The sequence below is a fragment of the Capra hircus genome, chromosome 11 (genome assembly GCF_001704415.2).
Source record: "Capra hircus breed San Clemente chromosome 11, ASM170441v1, whole genome shotgun sequence".
In the NCBI taxonomy this organism is placed as follows: Eukaryota; Metazoa; Chordata; class Mammalia; order Artiodactyla; family Bovidae; genus Capra; species Capra hircus.
In genome coordinates this window covers 11,197,423-11,218,622 of record NC_030818.1, presented here as the reverse complement: position 1 = coordinate 11,218,622, position 21,200 = coordinate 11,197,423, and the positions used below count along the sequence as shown (strand labels likewise).

Sequence of the window (21,200 nt, the reverse complement as noted above, 5' to 3'; positions counted from 1 at the left end):
CTCCTCATTTATTTCAAATCCCAAACCAGGAACCATCCTTGCCTCTTTTTCCCCGTCATACCCACATCTAAATTTTGAACTCTGTTGACCAACTACATCCAGATTTCAACCCCTCTCCCCACTGGCAGCCTATAGCGCAGTCTACCACAACCCGCTGCTGATTATCACAGTTCCCTGCGCACCTGCCTCCCTGCCATCCACGCTTCCTGCAGCATGTAGGTTGAACTTGGAGTGCATCACACACTGCTCCTCAGCACGGCAGAAAGGACTCATCCTTCGGGTCCCGGCTCCTCTGATCCTCTGTATATCTCATCCCACACTGGTCTTCACTGTGTTCCCACCTCCAGGCCACTGCTCTTGCTTTTCCCTCTGCCTGAGACACAGGCCCAGATTTTCACTGACTCACTCACAACAGGTCCCCATTTGTCTGAACTTCCTCAGTCTTCCCTGAGTACCCCAACTACAACTGCTCCTTAACTCTGTTCTATTTCTTCAGCATACTAACACCACCTGACAACAGGGTGTGTGTGTGTGTACATACATGTGCATGCATGTATCCCACAGAGTAAAACAACAGAATGGGAAAGACTAGAGATCTCTTCAAGAAAATGAGAGCTACCAAGGGAACATTTCATGCAAAGATGGGTACAAAAAAGGGTAGAAATGGCAAGGACCTAACAGAAGCAGAAGAGATTAAGAAGAGGTGGCAAGAATACACAGAAGAACTGTACAAAAAAGGTCTTAATGACCTATATAACCACAATGGTGTGGTCACTCACCAGGAGCCAGACAGGGGAGTATGAGGTCAAGTGGGCCTTAGGAAGCAATACTACAAACAAAGCTACTGGAGGTGATGGAATTTCAGCTGAGCTACTTCAAATCCTAAAAGATGATGCTGTTAAAGCGCTCCACTCAATATGTCAGCAAACTTGGAAAACTCAGCAATGGTCACAGGACTGGAAAAGGTCAATTCTCACTCCAATCTCAAAGAAGGGCAATGTCAAAGAATGTTCAAACCACCACACAATTGCTCTCATTTCACATGCTAGCAAGGTAATGCTCAAAATCCTGTTGAAGCTAGGCTTCAACAGTATGTAAACCAAGAACATCTAGATGTACAAATTGGATTTAGAAAAGGCATAGGAACCAAAGATCAAGTTGTCAAAATCTGTTAGATCATAGAAAAAGCAAGAGAATTCCAGAAAAACATCTACTTCTGCTTCATTGACTACACTAAAGCCTTTGACCAGGTGGATCACAACAAACTGCGGAAAATTCTTCAAGAGATGCGAATACCAGACCACCAGATCATGAACTCTTTATTGCCAAATTCAGACTCAAATTGAGGAAAGTAGGGAAAACCGCTAGACCATTCAGGTGTGACTTAAATCAAATCCCTTATGATTATACAGTGGAAGTGAGAAACAGATTTAAGGGCCTAGATCTGATAGATAGAGCGCCTGATGAACTATGGAATGAAGTTCGTGACATTGTACAGGAGACAGGGATCAAGACCATCACCATGGAAAAGAAATGCAAAAAAGCAAAATGGCTGTCTGGGGAGGCCTTACAAAGCTGTGAAAAGAAGAGAGGCAAAAAGCAAAGGAGAAAAGGAAAGATATAAGCATCTGAATGCAGAGTTCCAAAGAATAGCAAGAAGAGATAAGAAAGCCTTCTTCAGCGATCAATGCAAAGAAATAGAGGAAAACAACAGATTGGGAAAGACTAGAAATCTCTTCAAGAAAATTAGAGATACCAAGGGAACATTTCATGCAAAGATGGGCTCGATAAAGGACAGAAATGGTCTGCACCTAACAGAAGCAGAAGATATTAAGAAGAGGTGGCAAGAATACACGGAAGAACTGTACAAAAAAGATCTTCACGACCAAGATAATCATGATGATGTGATCACTAATCTAGAGCCAGACGTTTTGGAATGTGAAGTCAAGTGGTCCTTAGAAAGCATCACTACGAACAAAGCTAGTGGAGGTGATGGAATTCCAGCTGAGCTGTTTCAAATCCTGAAAGATGATGCTGTGAAAGTGCTGCACTCAATATGCCAGCAAGTTTGGAAAACTCAGCAGTGGCCACAGGACTGGAAAAAGTCAGTTTTCATTCCAATTCCAAAGAAAGGCAATGCCAAAGAATGCTCAAACTACCGCACAACTACACTCATCTCACATGCTACCAAAGTAATGCTCAAAATTCTCCAAGCCAGGCTTCAGCAATACATGAACTGTGAACTCCCTGATGTTCAAGCTGGTTTTAGAAAAGGCAGAGGAACCAGAGATCAAATTACCAACATCCGCTGGATCATGGAAAAAGCAAGACAGTTCCAGAAAAACATCTATTTCTGCTTTATTGACTATGCCAAAGCCTTTGACTGTGTGGATCACAAGAAACTGTGGAAAAGTCTGAAAGAGATGGGAATACCAGACCACCTGACCTGCCTCTTGAGAAATCTGTATGCAGGTCAGGAAGCAACAGTTAGAACTGGACATGGAACAACAGACTGGTTCCAAATAGGAAAAGGAGTATGTCAAGGCTGTATATTGTCACCCTGCTTATTTAACTTCTATGCAGAGTACATCATGAGAAACACTGGGCTGGAAGAAACAAAGCTGGAATCAAGATTGCCGGGAGAAATCTCAATAACCTCAGATATGCAGATGACACCACCCTGATGGCAGAAAGTGAAGAGGAACTAAAAAGCCTCTTGATGACAGTGAAAGAGGAGAGTGAAAAAGTTGGCTTAAAGCTCAACATTCAGAAAACAAAGATCATGGCATCTGGTCCTATCACTTCATGGGAAATAGATGGGGAAACAGTAGAAACAGTGTCAGACTTTATTTTTGGGGGGCCCAAAATCACTGCAGATGGTGACTGCAGCCATGAAATTAAAAGACGCTTGCTCCTTGGAAGGAAAGTTATGACCAACCTAGACAGCACATTAAAAAGCAGAGATATTACTTTGCCAACAAAGGTCCGTCTAGTCAAGGTTATGGTTTTTCCAGTGGTCATGTATGGATGTGAGAGTTGGACTGTGAGGAAGGCTGAGTGCTGAAGAATTGATGCTTTTGAACTGTGGTGTTGGAGAAGACTGTTGAGAGTCCCTTGGACTGCACGGAGATCCAACCAGTCCATTCTGAAGGAGATCAACCCTGGGATTTCTTTGGAAGGACTGATGCTAAAGCTGAAACTCCAGTACTTTGGCCACCTCATGCAAAGAGTTGACTCACTGGAAAAGACTCTAATGCTGGGAGGGATTGGGGGCAGGAGGAGAAGGGGACAACCGAGGATGAGATGGCTGGATGGCATCACGGACTCGATGGATGTGAGTCTGAGTGAACTCCGGGAGATGGTGATGGACAGGGAGGCCTGGCGTGCTGCGATTCATGGGGTCACAAAGATTTGGACACGACTGAGCGACTGAACTGAACTGACCTGAACTTACCTGCCTCCTGAGAAATCTGAATGGAGGTCAAGAAGCAACAGTTAGAACTGGACATGGAACAACAGACTGGTTCAAAATTGGGAGAGGAGTATGTCAAGGCTGTATATTGTTACCCTGCTTATTTAACTTACGTGCAGAGTACATCATGTGAAAAGCCAGGCTGGATGAAGAGCAAGCTGGAATCGAGAATGGCGGGAGAAATATTAATAACCCCAGATATGCAGATGATACCATTTTAATAGCAGAAAGTGAAGAGGAACTAAAGAGCCTCTTGAGGAAGGTTACAGAGGAGAGTGAAAAAGCTGGCTTAAGACCAACATTCAGGCTGATTCATGTCAATGTATGGCAAAAACCACCACAATGTTGTAAAGTAATTTGCTGCCAATTAAATAAATTTTTTTTAAAAGACTCAACATTCAAAAAATTAACATCTTGGTACCTGGTCCCATCACTTCATGGTAAACTGATGAGGAAAAAATGGAAACAAATGACAGATTCTCTTTTCTTGGACTCCAAAATCACTGCAGCCATGAAATTAAAAGATGCTTGCTCCTTGGAAGAAAGGCTGTGACAAACCTAGACAGCATATTAAAAAGCAGAGACATCACTTTGCTGACAAAGGTCCATATAGTCAAAGCTATGGTTTTTCTAGTAGTCATGTATGGATGTGACAGCTGGACCATAAAGAAGGCTGAGCACCAAAAAACTGATGCTTTTGAATTGTGGTGCTGGAGAAGACTCTTGAGAGTCCCTTGGACTGCAAGATCAAATCAGTCAATCCTAAAGGAGATCAACCCTGAATATTCACTGGAAGGACTGACGCTGGAGCTGAAGCTCCAATACTTTGGCCATCTGATGTGAAGAGCCGACTCATCAGAAAAGACCCTGATGTCGAGAAAGATTGAGGACAAGAGAAGAAGGAGGTGACAGAGCTTGAGATGGATGGCTGAATGATACCACGGATTCAATGGTATGAGTTTGCGCAAATTCCAGGAGACACTGAAGGACAGGGAAGCCTGGCATGCTGCAGTTCATGGGGTCACAGAGTTGGGCATGATTTGGCGACTGAACAACACACTGCTGTTGAATGTCTGTCTTTCCCTGCTCTACAGGCAGGAGCTTTAGTCTGCTCATCTCTGTGTCACCAGGTTTGAAAGAGTGGATAGTCAAGTATCCTTTCAATTAACTAACAAATTAATCTATGAAATTACTTAGGAACTTGTTTGTCCCTATTCACAACTGAATGTATATGTAATGCTTATATCACCACAAACCCACAAGTCTTAATCATGAGACCAGAAGCTCCCAAAGCAAAGAGGGTACCCCTGTCCCCAGAAAGAGCCTCCTGAGGTGGGAGCCACATGCCAGGCTTCAGGGGACAGACAGTTCCAAAAGGATGCCTTCTTTAACCCTGAAGCCCTCATCCCCAACCCTGAGCTAAGAATTCCATTAACTTCCCTGAGAGAATACACCCATCAGCTCTGGTAAGTGCCCATTTCCTGAATGGAGGTCAGCTGTTGATCCCATGCTAGCCCGTCACTAGGGCAATAATCTTAGCATCAACAACTACACCTCTCATTTGGCATCTACTGTGGGCAGGCACTGTACTAGGCACTCCACACACCAAATTAGATCCAAATAATACCCTTGACAGCCCTGTGACGCAGGTGTGGGAGGCTGTCCTTGAAAGTGGCTACCAGCCTGGACTCTGGAGCCTGGCTGCCTGGTCTAAGCCCCAGCTCACCACATAACCAGCCGCATGACGGAGAGTGGGTTCCCCTCTCTCTCTATGCCTTTCCGTACTTGTCTATAAAATGAGGCTAATGGATGTTGGCTCCCTTCCCAAGACCACGCTGACAATTAAACAGATTACACGTGAGCACTCAGAGCAAGGTCTGGCACACAGGAAGTGCCACACAAATGTTAGCTTACATGCTCTGCAGATGCAAGCACCAGGACAGAGGGAAGTCCACAGCGTTACAGCACATGCTTCTCGTTAGCAAACAGAGGAACCAGGATTTGATCTCAGGCTGCTTGTCTCCAGAGCAGCTGACCCTGATCACTGCACTAGACTGCCTCCCTCCCCAAGTACAGCACACACACACACCTGGACCCAGAAACCCCCATGTTCCTTCCCAACCAGGGAATTTCTCTAAAGCAGGGGGTATGTGTTAGACAGGAGAATTACATCTCTATTTCCCCTCATCTCTAACTGAAATTTGGCACTTTTTTCAATTATGAATTTTTGCAAATCTTTGTAGAGCAGCAGTATCTCTGAACGCGCCACCAAGGGAAACCAGGCATTTTCATACCACGTGACAGCTGCAGCAGGCGTTGCCAAGTCTTGTCTACACTCATCACCTCTATCACTACTTTGAACTTTAAAGTTACAGGCTTCTGCTGCTATCTGAAAGTAGAGGATTCCTACTTTTTATGCTGAAATGGCATACAGTGGTAAAGCAATTACCTTAGAACACATCTTGCTAACAGAGGCACAAAATAATAAAGGACACTTACAGATACAGCTCAAAGCTAAAGCGAGGGCTCTGTGCAAGGTGCTGAGTGTAGTTCCCAGAGAAGGAGCTAGACGATGCTAGTCTCACTGCTCGGGCTGTGCTGCCTCTATAAGGCTTGCTGCAAAACACATGCTGAGCACGTCTTCCCCTTCCTGTCCCAGTGCATGGCTCCCAGGCTGAGATCTCAAAGGAGAGGACAGATACCTCATGTCCCATTGGGTGCAAGAGAGCCTTGCTGGTAACGGGAAAGGAACCAGCCAAAGGCTCTGCAGCTCCTGAGCGTCTCACCACAGTGCTCAGTCTGACCCTCAAACACCCAGCAAGGCGGTGAAGGTGACTCCACACAAGCAAAAGCAGCCAGGTGTACCTGCTGCCTCAGGGGCAGGCTGCTCCCAGAGCTTTTCCTCGTGTCCCCAAGACCACAATCTCCAACTTTCCCAGGCTGGTCCCCACCTGAGCCTTACCTGCCTACTTATCTGCAGCTTCTCCCTTCTGGCCATGGCCACCATCTTCAGAGACAGGCCTACCTCAGACTAGGAACAGCTACCACCGTGCTGGGGATGAGGGGCCTGCAAAGCTGACGGCTGTAGGAATGAACTGTACCCCAAGACAAGTGAAGCTGAGAGGCCCTGAGAAGACAACTGTCCTGCCCGGTGTTCTGGCTGAAGAATCTCCTAAAAGAACCACCAATGTGAAGGAAAGACATACTTATCCAGTTGTCCTTTCCAGGGCTTACTCTCCCCATTGAGCCTCCCCAGGGAGTCAGTACAAGTGGGGGCTCCAGAGCTCCAGAGAGGAGAACACTGCAGCTCACAAAGCAGATGTTGGGGAAAACTCTAGGAGAAGACATCAGGATACCTGTCCATGACATTCTGATGGGCATAACAATCTGCCCCAAATCCCTATTCTAGACCAGCAGCCATCAGTCACTTCAGGCTACACTGTATTGATTAAATCGCTTGCTTTGGAAAAGCCTGAGGGCTTCCCTGGTGGCTCAAACAGTAAAGAATCTGCCTGCAATGCAGGAAAACCAGGTTTAATCCCTGAGTCAGGAAGATGCCCTGGAGAAGGAAATGGCTACCCACTCCAGTGTTATTGCCTGGAGAATTCCATGGACAGAGGAGGCTGGACATCTACAGTCCATGGGGTCATGAAGAATCGGACCAACTGAGTGACTCAGCAACAACAGCTGAACAGGCCTGAAGCCTTCAGAGACCACCCTGTCTCCCTTTCTCCAGGCTCACAAAGTCCTACAGTTTCTCTTTGGCAGGAAACCCCCATCATGTAAGTGACTGCTGTCATCACACCATTACGGATTTCTAATTTGGAAGTCAACCACAAACTGAAAAACAATGGCAAAGAATTGCCATTCCTGATGTTCCTATGTAGAATGACCAAATAATCACAGGGAAGACTAAAACTCTTCCTTATGCCAGATTCCTGCTAAAAAAAAAAACAAAACAAAACAAAAACAAAAACTAGAGTGCTAGGCAGCAATCACTAATGGATACTAAAATCCATTGGGAGAAAGGCTGAATGGAAAACTTCATGGTAGCTGGGTCGGCTAACAGTCCAGAACCCACTGCTTAATCTCAGCCCCACTGAAGTGGAGATGGAGCTGGTGTGCCTGCTGAGGCCATGTGGCAGAGTCAGCCTCCTCAGGCAGAGGAACTCCTACAGGAGGCAGGGTCTAGGGAGCAGGCCTTCGACCCAGCAGCTAGCCCTCAGGGGCTGCAAAATTAGGGTGAAAGACATCAAAGGGGAAGCCATCGCCACAATGTGGATGTTCTCAAGGACAAGTGACTCAGCTCCTCCCTCAGGTAAGGGAAGAGGGGACTGTTGCCCTGGGAGACCTAACAACCAGGCCCCAGCTGGGAGGGAGCCCCATTTGGATTCTGATTCAACAAACCACTCATAAACAGGGAGTCCTGATATCAGGGCAATTTGAATATGGACTGGATACTGACTGGATGATTAAGGAACTGCTGATTTTGTGTCTGTTAACAAGCACCATGGTGATGTTTTTTGAAAAGCACCAGCATCTGCTGGAAATGGTTGGAAACACATACTGACTCAGCTATACTCTCCTTCGGTCCCACTTGAGACTAACAGGGCCTTTCTATTAGATCCCTGTGGAGGTGAGAGTAGCCTTGGGCCGGGACACAGGATTTCTTCCCCCTCTCCTCTAGACTGTGCCCTTCTCCTGGTCGCATACCTGAGTCTTATGCTATCTACACATCTCCAGAGCCTCTGCACAGGGCATGGCACGTGAGATCCTGACACCCACAAAGTCTCAGAGGCATAGGGAACTTGCCCATGAAATCCCATCTAACCAGAGGAGCCCTCAGCCAGGCTCAGAATATTTCCTAAGTATTTGCCAAAATTAAAAGAAAAAAAAGGGAGTGTCCTTGAGAAGCTTACATCATAGTAGGGAGATAAGACAGCCACATAAATAAAGGAAGAACGTGATTAACACCACAAAAATGTACAAATAAAACGCACAGATAGGCTAAACGGAAGAATATTTCAGGAGAAGTGGTAAAGGATGTGATAAAAGAAATTTTCACATATTGAGATACAGGAAGTCATTCTGGCTTATAGCTGAGAAAACCTGAATCTTATACTAACTAAAATAGCCTGTTTATGGCCTATCAAACATACATTGTTGTTGCTGTTCAGCTGCTAAGTCGTGTATGACTCTTTGTGACCCCATGAACTGCAGCATGCCAGGCTTCCCTGTCCTTCACTATCTCCTGGAGTTTGCTCAAACTCATGTCCATTGAGTCCATGATGCCATCCAAACATCTCATCCTCTGATGCCCCCTTCTCCTCTTGCCCTCAATCTTTCCCAGTATCAGGGTCTTTTCTATGAGTCTCTTCACATCAAGTGGCCAAAGTATTGGAGCTTCAGCTCCAGCATCAGTCCTTCCAGTGAATAATCAGGGTTGATTTCCTTTAGGATTGACTGGTTTGATCTTGCAGTCCAAGGGACTCTCAAGAGTCTTCTCCAACACTACAGTTCGAAAGCATCAATTCTTTGGCGCTCAGCCTTCCCTATGGTCCAACTCCCATCTGTACATGACTACTAGAAAAACCATAGCTTTGACTATATGGACCTTTGTCAGCAAAGTGATTGTCTCTGCTTTTTAATATGCTGGTCTAGGCTTGTCATAGCTTTTCTTCCAAGGAGCAAGCATCTATTAATTGTGTTGCTGCAGTCACCACTTGCAGTGATTTGGGAACCCAAAAAAATAAAATCTGTCACTGTTTCCACTTTTTTCCCATCTATTTGCCATGAGGTTACAAACATACATTAGACATCTGCTTTAATTATTAGAGAAAAGACACTAACAAAAAGTAAAGCATGCCCATGTTAAAAATAAAGATTAAATACTTCTCTTCTTGTGTCACCAATGCTCATAAATTCTCTTAAGTGAAAGTCACTCAGTCCTGTCCAACTCTTTGTGACCTCACGAACTATCCAGTGCATGGAATTCTCCAGGCCAGAATACTGGAGAGGGTAGCTGCTCCCTTCTCCAGGGGACCCAATGCTGGTCCTCCCTTAATAAGATTCCCTTCCCAGGTGCAAGGCGATGCTGACTTGCTGTGTACATACTTGTGGGTGGGTGGGTGGAGGTCTTCTTGACATGTATCCCTGACTTGTTTCATGTTCTTTGTTCTGACAAGATATATAAACTTGTGCTGGAAACCATGCTTCTCCAGAGCAGTTTCTCAAGAGTAATCTGGGAAGTGGGTGTCCAGGCTAATCCTCAGTTTGGCTCAAACGAAATTCTTTCCTATTTTTATACCAGACTGTTTATTGATTATTTTCATTGACAGATGCAACACTCATACTGGGCCTTGAATGATGGGTCAGGAGGCAAGGAGGCAGGTGCAGAGACATTCCAGGTGGGAGGAACGGAATATCCAGATGCTCAGGGCTGGAGAAGTGAAGATGGACAGAAAGGTGCTTTGGAGCAGATAGAGGACACTGCCCCAAACATCATGCTAGAGAGCTGCAGCTTTCCGCTGGGCCTGGAAGAGCACTACAGGGTAGGAAACAAGGATAAGACCTATGGCCGCTGGGCTCTAGGAAGAGCACAGGGCAGCAGGGAAAGGGGCAGGCGAGAGGTGAGGCCGCAGAGCCGGCCACAGAGCCGGCCACCCCAGGACAGGCCCCACAGCCAGGCTGACGCAGGCAATTCCCTGTGCCTTAGCAGTTATTTCTCATCATAAATTAATACACTGCATTCTGGCTTATAAAAAAGCTGAAGCAGCTATGCTAAGTCTGCAGGAGACGTTAAGAAGAAAAAAAAAAAACCTGCTGAAACTAGGACAGGAGCAATGGGGAAGGTAAGGAGGGGCCCAGAGTGCCTTTCTCCAAGCTGTTGTCTCTATGCCTGCAGCAGGGCCACTCCACCTGGGCTGCTTACTGACGGCACGGAATGCCACTCACCTTTCACCCCACAGCCCAGGGACTGGGCCTGCTCCAACACATGCTGGATAGATGAGATGGCATGGACAGGGCTTAGCTTCAACCCCAGAAATAGGCTGGGAAAAATAATTATTTTAGGAACTTCCCTGGTGGTCCAGTGATGAAGAATCTGCCTTCCGATGCAGGGGATGCAGCTTTGATCCCTGGTCAGGGAACTAAGATCCCACAGGCCACAGGGCAGCTAAGCCGATGCACCATAACTCAGAGCCCACGTGCCCTGGAACCTGCGCACCACAACTAGCGAGAAGCCCACGTGCAGCAACTAAGACCCAATGCAGCCAAGGGGTAAATTAATTTTCTAAAAAATAAAATATTTATTTTTTAAAAAGTTAAAAAAATTATTTTAAAGGAATAGTGGAAAAACCTCAGTTCAGTTCAGTCACTCAGTCATGTCCGACTCTTTGCGACCCCATGAATCGCAGCACGTCAGGCCTCCCTGTTCATCACCAGCTCCCGGAGTTCACTCAGACTCACATCTATCGAGTCGGTGATGCCATCCAGCCATATCATCTGTGTCGTCCCCTTCTCCTCCTGCCCCCAATCCCTCCCAGCATCAGTCTTTTCCAATGAGTCAACTCTTCGCATGAGGTAGTCAAAGTACTGGAGTTTCCGCTTTAGCATCATTCCTTCCAAAGAATACCCAGGACTAATCTCCTTTATAATGGACTGGTTGGATCTCCTTGCAGTCCAAGGGACTCTCAAGAATCTTCTTCAACACCACAGTTCACAGTTCAAAAGCATCAATTCTTCGGCGCTCAGCTTTCTTCACAGTCCAACTCTCACATCCATACATGACCACTGGAAAAACCATAACCTTGACTAGACGGACTTTGTTGGCAAAGTAATGTCCCTGCTTTTGAATGTGCTATCTAGGTTGGTCATAACTTTCCTTCCAAGGAGTAAGCGTCTTTTAATTTCATGGCTGCAGTCACCATCTGCAATGATTTTGGAGCCCAGAAAAAGAAAGTCTGACACTGTTTTCCCATCTATTTCCCATGAAGTGATGGGACCAGATGCCATGATCTTCATTTTCTGAATGTTGAGCTTTAAGCCAACTTTTTCACTCTCCACTTTCACTTTCATCAAGAGGCTTTTTAGTCCTCTTCACTTTCTGCCATCAGGGTGGTGTCACCTGCATATCTGAGGTTATTATTGAGATTTCTCCCGGCAATCTTGATTCCAGCTTGTGCTTCTTCCAGCCCAGCGTTTCTCATGATGTACTCTGCATAGAAGTTAAATAAGCAGGGTGACAATATACAGCCTTGACATACTCCTTTTCCTATTTGGAACCAGTCTGTTGTTTCATGTCCAGTTCTAACTGTTGCTTCCTGACCTGCATATAGGTTTCTCAAAAGGCAGGTCAGGTAGTCCGGTATTCCCATCTCTTTCAGACTTTTCCACAGTTTCTTGTGATCCACACAGTCAAAGGTTTTGGCATAGTCAATAAAGCAGAAGTAGATGTTTTTCTGGAACTCTCTTGTTTTTTCCATGCTCCAGCAGATGTTGGCAATTTGATCTCTGGTTCCTCTGCCTTTTCTAAAACCAGCTTGAACATCTGGAAGTTCACGGTTCACGTGAGGAAAAACCTCAGTGAGCTGTAAGACAGGAGACCCAGGTTCTAGTCCTGGATCTGACTTACAAAGAGTCTTTCAACCACCCACTTCACCTCTGTAAAAGAGGGATGATAAAATAAGCCAGTGAAGACAGGGAGAAATACCAACTAAAACCGTATTACTCAGAGTTTGAAGAGCTAGCTGGAAAAGTTTTCCCATAGGCTCCTCCATCTAGATGCCTTCCCTCCTCCCCAGATCTCCCTCCGGCCGACCTCCTCACACACCAGCAGACAGGATGCAGGGAGGAGGCCAATCCCTTATGGATCTCAACACTCACAACCTAACCCTGCCTTTGATTTGGTATCAAAGGTAAAAACTGCAAGCCAGACTCAACTGCAGGAGAGGACAGTGCCCTTTTATCAGGCCAGATGATTCTTATCACCTACTCTGGCCCTGGGCAACAGTCTTCAGAGCCCAGAACCATTGTTTCATTAGTTACAACTGCCTCTGTGGGCATGGGCTGCTTGGGCTCACCTCAGCCCAGGCAGGCTCAGCCTCCCTGCCGCCTGGGCACAAACTTCTCGACCAGCCCTCACCCCTCCTACTGCTGTAGGCTCCAAAGGTCTGTCTCTGTCAGCTTGCCTCAGGCAGAGGCCAGGGATCCATACCTACTTGGAGACAAGTCTAACCACAAAGCAACAGGAAGTATGGACAGTTGAAAGCATGATGTATGGGAAAAGCACTGGGCTTAGGGGTCGGAAACCTGACTACCACTAATGAGCTGCGTGACCTTGAATAGGTCATCCCGCTCCTCAGACCCCAGTCTCAACATCAGTAAAAATGGGGGTCAGCCTGCCTGCCCTCAGGGAAGAAGGAAATGAGGTGATGCTGGGAAAGCATTCTGAGAAGCAGGTCAACCCACACATAAAGATTTGGATTTACCATCTGTCGGGACCTTTCACAGGCTGTCGTCAGCCCTATGGGAGGAAGGCGGCCCAGGACCTAAGAGCAAAGACCCTGCCCAGGAGAAAGGAGAAGCAGCGAATGGCCCTCCCAGGGGAATCTCTGGCAGACGAGGAATAAGGAAGAAATTCTACTTACCCACACTCCCCTCCCCGGTGCTCCTAACCCAATATTCACCCTGAACCAGAGTCCTGAGTTCCAGAGGATAAAACTAAGTATGGCTGTCCTCCTGCTAGGGTCTCGGCTCAGACACTACAGGTGGCGTGCTCAGTCCTTCTGTCATGTCCGACTCTTTGCAACCCCATGGACTATAGGTCATCAGGCTCCTCTGTCCATGGGATTTTTCAGGCAAGAATACTGGAGTGAGTTTCAGTTTCCTCTCCAACCTTGCAGACCCAGCGTCTGCTGTGTCTCCTGCATTGCAGGCAGATTCTTTACCTGCTGAGCCACCGGGAAAGCACCGCAACAGGTGGACACAAGCAGTGACATCCCTCTGTGGGGAAGCCAGGCTGAGAGTAGGCATAGAACTGTGTGCATGAAGAAAGCTGCGTTTGTGCAAACAGTGTGAGGGGGAGAAGAAAGCTATAATGCATTGGCTTTTAAAAGTATATGAGAACTGGTAATCCTGGTTGCCTCCAAAGAAAGGAGCTAGATGACTCAAGATCAGGGCAAGGAAAATTTTTCACTGTGTAACCTCTGTATCTTTAGAATTTTTAAACCAGTAAACTACTCAAAAATAAATGTGGAAGAAAGTCAGGCTGTTTTGCTGAGAGAAGCACACAGCTAAACTAACTCAGCTCCCCTCCACTCCCTTTCCTGGCCCAGCCCATCCCACTTCCTTTCCCTTGCAGAGGGGCAGTCTCCCTCCCAACTCACCCAGCCCCTATCACACCTCATCTGTCATTCAAGGCTCTACCTCCTACAGTCAGGCCACCCTGATCACAAGCCTGGTGAGTTGGTCCTTCTTTTGATCCTTTCTCGCATACTTTTTATATACTGCTTTTTAGTTAATTACCCTTCCTGTATTAAGTCTTGCCTCAAACATATTTTTGCCTTCCTAGGGAAAGGGCTATAAATTTTCTTTCTCATGTTTCCTCCAAAGCCCTAACCTTGGCACAGTGGTTGCCCAGTAATTACTTACCAGATGTTGAACAAAACAAAGAAAGAAAAAAGCAAACCGCCGCATGACTGTAGGAAGAGGAACTAGATGGCTCGAAGGGTTCCATCACAGTAAAACAAGCATGTCATTTTTTGGGAAAGGTCAGGAAGTCTTGTATCTGGTGATGATATCCCAAGCCCAGCTATACTGCACAAGTCAACGAGAGCAAATCTCCCTGGGGTGGGGGTTGGGGGTGTCTGGGGCCAAGGCAGAGCTTTCCAGCCCCTCCCTCACTCCTATGAGACAGTGTAGTGGCAGTGATACCCTCTTCCCCAAATGACCAGGCAACACCCCCATCTCCTGAGAAAGCTATAACTAGACACGGAGCTGCAGACTAAACGCACTTATCCCAGCCAGTCGAGGCCTCTCACAGGAGAAGCAGGTCATGCTTCCAGAGCCTCCAAGCCTGACCACAGAGATGGACTTTGGGGAGGAGAGATGAACCCTAAGGAGGGCAGCTGCTGAACACCGGGTTCCGTGCCAAGCTGAATGCTGGGAGACGGGAGGGAAGACTCAGACGGATGGTGCAGCATGGTGCTGAAGAGCACAGAATCTGGAGCCAGGCTGTCTGGGTACAAGCCTGACGGCCGTGTACTGTGTACCTTTGGGAAAAGTCACTTCACCTCTCTGTGTCTGTTTCCTCACTTGTTAAACACAGCAACAGTACCTACACCTCAAGAGGTTGTTATAAGCTGACGGAAGACAAATCCTCAGGACAGCGTCAGCACCTAAGCAGGACATAATCAATGATACACTAGACAAATGAGGCAATGACAATTCTCCAAAAACGAGTGCTACATGTGATCTGTATGGGAACTCAGAGCAAGCTGGGTGGCAAACGGGATCCCTGATGGCCAGCCTGACAGGTCTGGGGTAACTCCTCCTCCAGGAGGCCGTCTCTGACTACAGCTGAGCCCAGGACTTCTGTCTGCTCTGAAATCTCCAGTGTTTCCTGGCTAGGCCCCAAAATATAGCACCTGGCCATGGCCCTTCCTTCAAATGTGGGTCTATCCTCCTAATAAGACTGCACCCTCTGAACATGCAGGCTGGGGTCATGTGCTCCCCTCCTTTCAACTCCTCGCCCAACCAGTGGCCTCCCCTGGCCTCTGCCCAGGCAGAAAGGCCTGTGGATTAGACTGTTCCTCAGCGTTTCAGAGAAAGGCCTGTGGATTAGACTGTTCCTCAGCGTCTCGGAGAAGTCCCAAGGCCCCCTTCCCTAACCCAGTGGAAATGTCCCCATCTCCCTAAAAGCCCTCTGGCACTTCCACAGAAACCTTGGGATGCACTCAGGGCCCCAAGTGCCATCTCTTCTCTGCCCCCAGTCCTTCAGCCCCTCAGGCTGCCAGGGCCTAAGAGAAACCACAGAGCCCCACCCTTCCTAATTGCTACATACCTGAGCCTGCCACTCGCCCTCCCAGCCTCCATTTCCACACCTCTGAGCACTCTGACAGCTCTGACATTAGAATTCCACGGTCAGTCGAGGTCAGTGCTTCCATTTCCCACCCCTGGGGTCAACTGAAGGTCAAGGTGGCCCCTGACAACACCCCCCCTCCCCCACACCACCAGCACTATCTCCTGGGAGCTAAACTAGCTTATTATGCTCACTGAGAGACCTGGGCCCAGCCCCACAGGCCAGCTCAGTCAGAACAAAGCCATCAGACTCCTCCTTGACAGAACTGCCAGCTGCAGAAATGACCCACTCCATGGACTGATCCCTATTATTTGGTCATGAGGAAGGGCAAGGCTTCTTCACGACCACACCAGTTTGCAGAAGACGGCCCTGAGCAGGAAAAAAAATCAGGTACAGACTCCCAGAGAACACACAGAGCTCCTGTCATTGTGTTAATCTTCTGTCCCTGCGCAGGGTGGGAATGGCAGGGGAAACACCTGCACAAGGCCAGATGAGCCTTTTAGTGTCGCTGTGGCTGGCGAGCGTGTCACAGCACCAGGGTGGCAGCAATAAAGAGAGCAGGCAGCCCCATCAGAAGAAAGGGACAGCCCTCAAGGTCACCCGCATGGAGCTCTGCTGAGTTGCGTCTGTCCCCAGCTGCCAGCAGGGAGGGGAAAACAGGGCCAGCTGTGGAGGGAAGGGAAAGCTGCTGTGCTTGCCAGTCTGACGGGGGAGTCACTTCCTACCCCTCCCCACACCCCCAGACGCTGCTGCTCAAGCAACCCCAAATAAAAACTGCCCCATAACTCAGGGAATGCAGCCTCCCCAAGCCCTAACTACTGCTTTTAAGAACAGCCACGCCCTTCCCAGCAGCCAAGCAGACTTCCCCAGCGGCCAGGTCCGAGGCTGGAGCAGCAGCTAGAGCCAAGGACCCTCATGGCCTCAGCTGCTTCCTGAGCAGTCACAGCTGGAAACCAGCAGGGACGAGGCTGTGGGTCACGCACCATCTGTCTGCAAGAGGAACACGCAGTCCATCTGGAGGCTAGGGGGCAGGTGGGAGCCCTCAAAGACCATGCCACCTTAGACCAGCAGGCTACACTGGCTTCAGGTGCCTCTCCCAGGGCCCCAGACCCTCCTCGAGGAGGTCTCAGGGCACCACCGCCACCCAGGCAGAAGGCTCAGGTCTCCAACCTAAGTCCTCCGCAGCACAGGCCCCCCCGGAGGCCCTCATAAAACCAACAAGACAGGTCTGACCAGGGCTGATCGAGCCACTTAGAGGGCCACAGCTGCAGCCTGTCCGTGGTCCCGTTTAACCCAAATCGAGGCCACAGACGTGGCCTTTCCAAGGAGCCAGACTGTAACCCTCTGTCCAACAGGCCCAGGAAGGGGGTTCTTTTAAGGAAGGGACCATTTTTCTCCATACAAGTACCCACTGGGGAGTACTATGGATGGCACTGAGGTACAAACCAGAAAGCACACATCTAAAGAAGCTAAAGAGGGAATTTCCTGCAAGTCCAGTGGCTAGGACTTGGTGCTTTTCACTGCAGGGGCCTGGGTTCGATCTCTTGTTGGAGAACTCAGATCCTGCAAGCTGCTCGGAGTGGCCAAAGAAAGAAGTATCTCTTGGGATTTTCAGAGCCACGGTGATCCATGAATGGTTTCACTGAAGGGAGAGGGTTATAGTTAGTTTCCTTGTGTATCCCATTAAATGTTGTTTCGACAATTTTCTTTTTAATCAATTGGAAGCATCCGGTGAAATCCCTCACCTCAAATAGCATCCCACTGACAAAGCAGCTTCGGGGACTATTGAGGTACCTAGTACCCTTGCCCTCATCATTATTACCAGCACATAAGGAGGGCCCTGGGAATAACCCAACAAGAATATCTTGAAAGCTTGCTATGTCTCTAGGACAATAATTAGACTTTTAGAGACACCACTGTATTTAATTTGTATAATTCCGACTGTTATCACATAGGACCTTTTCAGAATTGAAGAAACAGGTTAAGTAACTTGCCTGCTAATAAGTGATAGAACTGGGAAATCCCAGTTTTCATGTTCTTAAACAGTATGCTGCTGCCCTGCCAGGAAAGACAGCTGCAGAGATCTAAGGCTGATCTGAGCATGGCTCTAGAACTGCAAAGGGCTCCCAAGACTAGCCCAATTCTCAAAACTCCAGCAGCAAAGAGAATGGTGGAAGGCTGTGAAGGGCCAGGTCATTTCATCAGGAGCTCTCATACTTCTGTGAGTACCCTGCCACCACAGTCCTGGGGCTTCCCCAGGTGCTAAGTTCTGTATTATCTCCTCCTGTCACATGAGAGGCTCCTCTAAGACAGGGGACATCTCCCAGATCATAGCTACCGGGCTACCAAAACCTCCCTCCACCATCACTGCTGTTCACTGACCACCAAACATGTCCAGGAACTAGGTGCTCGTTTCATCTCTTACATCAACCTTGTCAAGATACGAAATTAGCCCATTTTACAGATGAAAATACTGAGGCACCAGTGTTTACTTGACTGGCCACAAGGTGGCAGGTTTGGGAAGGGAATCTGCAACTCCACAGGCCCCTCCTCTTAAGCTTGAGACTGCTCTTCCCTAGTCAAGTGCTGTCTGGGCAACACAGGGCCATCTGCTCTCCTTAAGAGCACCACAGCTGGTTCCTGGAGTTCTTCGCTACCATTATCCAGAGCTGAGGAGGGCACACCCCAATCCTCTCCCCACTGGAAAATGTGCAGACTCACTGTCTTAGCAGTTCACGCCAAGGTGCTCCAGGAAAGGCCATGAAGAGTGGCCATCAGAGCCAGAGGTGGAAGGTGCAAACTAGAGCGGGAGCAGCAGCCCTCACCTCTGTCAATGGGCATGCTGTTTGGTCCCATAAACTAAAAGATTGGGCTGATTTCACAGGCATTTCTGCTGCCCGTAAGTCCCCCTCCTCCTGCCCCCTCCAAGTTCTATAAATAACCCAGGTCAATGCATCACAGGAAAGGCAGCCAGGTGGGTGTGGAAAGATCCTGTGGAAAAGATGACTTCTCTAAAGTAAATTAAAGCTCCCACTGAGATCAAGGGGTGGGTACGTCCAGTTCTCCAAGAGGGACTGTCCTTGGCTGAAAACAGGTGCATGAGGGCTGAAAGACAGCTCAGTTAAGGAAGACCAGAGGCCAAGAAGAAAGCAAGAGCAGGAACTGAAAAAAATCAAAGCCCCTCCCCAACCCCCTTCCCCTGCAAGTCACTGACCTCACAGAAGCCCCTCCCCACAAGCCTAGAGACTCTGTGTCTGTGCTCTTAGTCTCCCCTCTAGTACTCACCCCCAACCCCACCCCCACCAGCCCGGGATGTGTTATCTACCAGTCTGGTCAGATTAGCTGAGAGGTGGAGATTGAAGGACCAGGAAAGAAAAGGGTGGAATGAATTTGGGGGCAGGAGCCTCTCCTGGAAAAGAAAGGGCTAAGAGAGCCAGAGAAGAGCTTTCTGCCCCACCCCACCCCCTTGGGCTACCTGAGCCAGGCAGGGGGGTGAGGACAGAAAAGGGGAGGAAAAAAACAAAAGGAGGGCCAAACTATACCACGTGATCCCACAGCCAGCAACCAAACAGCAAGTCAGGAGGGAAGGCGAGGCCAGGGAGGGAGAGATGGCACTAGGTCACAGCCCTCCCCAAAACCTGCCCTGTGCTAACTAGTTTCCCACCAAAGCCACAACAAGCCATGAAGGCCTTCTGTGCCCACGTTTTTAAAGTGTTCAAGGTCAGATCTTTTCTGTCCAAATACTGCTTTCATCTGGGTCTGTACCAGGCTCATCCTTCTCCAGCAAGCCTTCCTAGACTGACTCAGTTGGATGCCATTTCATTTGGACAAACCTGTCCAGCACCTGTCCCAACCCCTTACCCTCCTCATCCAGGAGCCATGGGACCCCTGACCCCCAGCCCCTTATGCTCCCCATCCAGAGGTCATGGGGTCTATGGGTGGCATCACCCCAGTTAACTATCTGAGAGACCCATGGCTGGTTGTCTGGCCTCCAGATCCTGCCCAAGCCCAAAACAGGAAATGAGGCTCCAAGTCTGAAGCCTTGATCTTAACACAGGGAAAGTTAAATGCTGCCAAAATAAATGATTAAAGAAAAAAGCAGTAACTCATTGGCCTTTCTAGGTATAAGTGACTGGGAGACCATCTCCTGCTGTGCCTTAAGCACATGCTGCCTCCACCTCAGGCAGGACACCTGAAGCCTAACTAACGCGTTTGCTTCTTAGAGGTCCTCCTGTTTTCCGATCAGGGACACTGAAGAGTAGGCTTTGGGGCGTTCCTAAGCAGCAGAGGGCACCCGAGTGCCAGGAAGCAGTAGATGCCCTCTGCAGCCTCTGGATCTGGTGTGGCACCTCCGTTCAATCGCTGCCCTCCTCTCACAGGGCGAGGCAGCGCCTCTCCACTTCCCTGCGGGCCTGGTGTGGAACAGGCGTCCGCAGGCAGTTACCCTCCCCTTCGAAGAAAGTGGGGCAGACCCAGAGGCCCTGGGAATGGCCCCCAGATTTTCCTTCTTGAGGTTCCCACAGCCCAGGAGTCTCTGGATCCCACTCCTAACTTCACTTGACAATCTACTCCTAACAGTAGACCACCATTCTCAACCCCTCAGGCCTCCCAAATACTTGGGGGCCGGAAGGAGACCCTATATGTGAAGAACCAACGTGTCGGTTTACGCCCTTGAACCCCAGGCAAAAGGGCGCACCGCCCCCGCCAAGGTGTGGGGTCCTGCGTCCCCCAGCCCCGCCCCTCGAGGCCTTTAACCGTTTCTGCTCCCCGCGCCCCGCACTCACTGAGTGTGCTGGGCGCGGCCTGCGCCGAAGACCTCATCCAGCGCCACCGTGGCCTGGCCCAGGAATTTGTCGACGCCGATGAGCGAACGGTGCATGGTGGTGAGCACCAGCTGGCAGGCGGCGGCTGAGCCCGCGGCCCAGGGCGCCGGGCCCGCATCGGCCTCCTGCGCCCGTAGCAGGCCGTCCAGGGCGCCGGGTGGCAGCTCGAAGGAGCACTCCTCGCGCCACTCGGGACATCCCGGCGTCTTCTCCACCACCGACGTGCTGTACTTCTCGCGGCCCACCTGGATCACCGTGTATGCGTCGCTGGTGCTGCCCGCGCCGGAGCTCTTGCCCCGCAGCCCGCGGGCCCGCAGCACCGTCACCTGGACGTGCGTGGGTAGCCAGCGGGAGGGCCCCGCCGCCGGCTCGGCGCCCCGCACCAGGGCCATAGTGGGGGAAGCGGCGGCGGGCGAGGCCTGGCCGAACCAGGACCGCAGACACCCGGACCAAGTAAGAAACTGGACAGCGGCGGAGGGTGGCCAGGAGCCGGCTCGGAGTGCCGCCGCAGCTGCGGGTTGGGCCGGGCCGGGCTGGGCCGAGCCGGCCGCCGCCTCCCCGCCTTCCCGGCCGCCGGCCGCGCCGCGACGTCAGCGCCCCGCCTCCCGCCCCGCCCCGCGGCCGCGACCCGCGACTAGCGACCGGGACCCGGACCCGCGCGACAGTGCGGCAGAGCGGGGGGAAGGTGGCCGCCACGCCCTCGCCCCGGCCGCCGCAGACCAACCGGGAGCTAGAGGTCAGCCGGGTGCCGCGCGGGCCGTGGGCGGGGCGCGCGGCCTCCGCAGAGGAGGGGGCGGGGCTCCCGCGTCGGTACCGCCCCCAACTG

The 21,200-nt window shown here is 49.8% G+C and overlaps 1 protein-coding gene across 6 annotated transcripts in view; it reads right to left on the bottom strand.

Moving 5' to 3' along the window:
* Positions 1-20,999, bottom strand: part of RAB11FIP5 (RAB11 family interacting protein 5) — a 44,963-nt gene extending 23,964 nt beyond the window's left edge. For 2 of the 6 annotated variants that reach the window (XM_018055044.1, XM_018055045.1), the window contains exon 1: positions 20,336-20,956. In XM_018055044.1, the coding sequence (XP_017910533.1) occupies positions 20,336-20,766 (431 nt within the window). In that variant the 5' untranslated portion in view covers positions 20,767-20,956. Of the gene's footprint in view, positions 1-20,335 lie in introns of all 6 variants that reach the window. The other 4 variants (XM_018055048.1, XM_018055043.1, XM_018055046.1 and 1 more) reach the window with 4 other exon arrangements.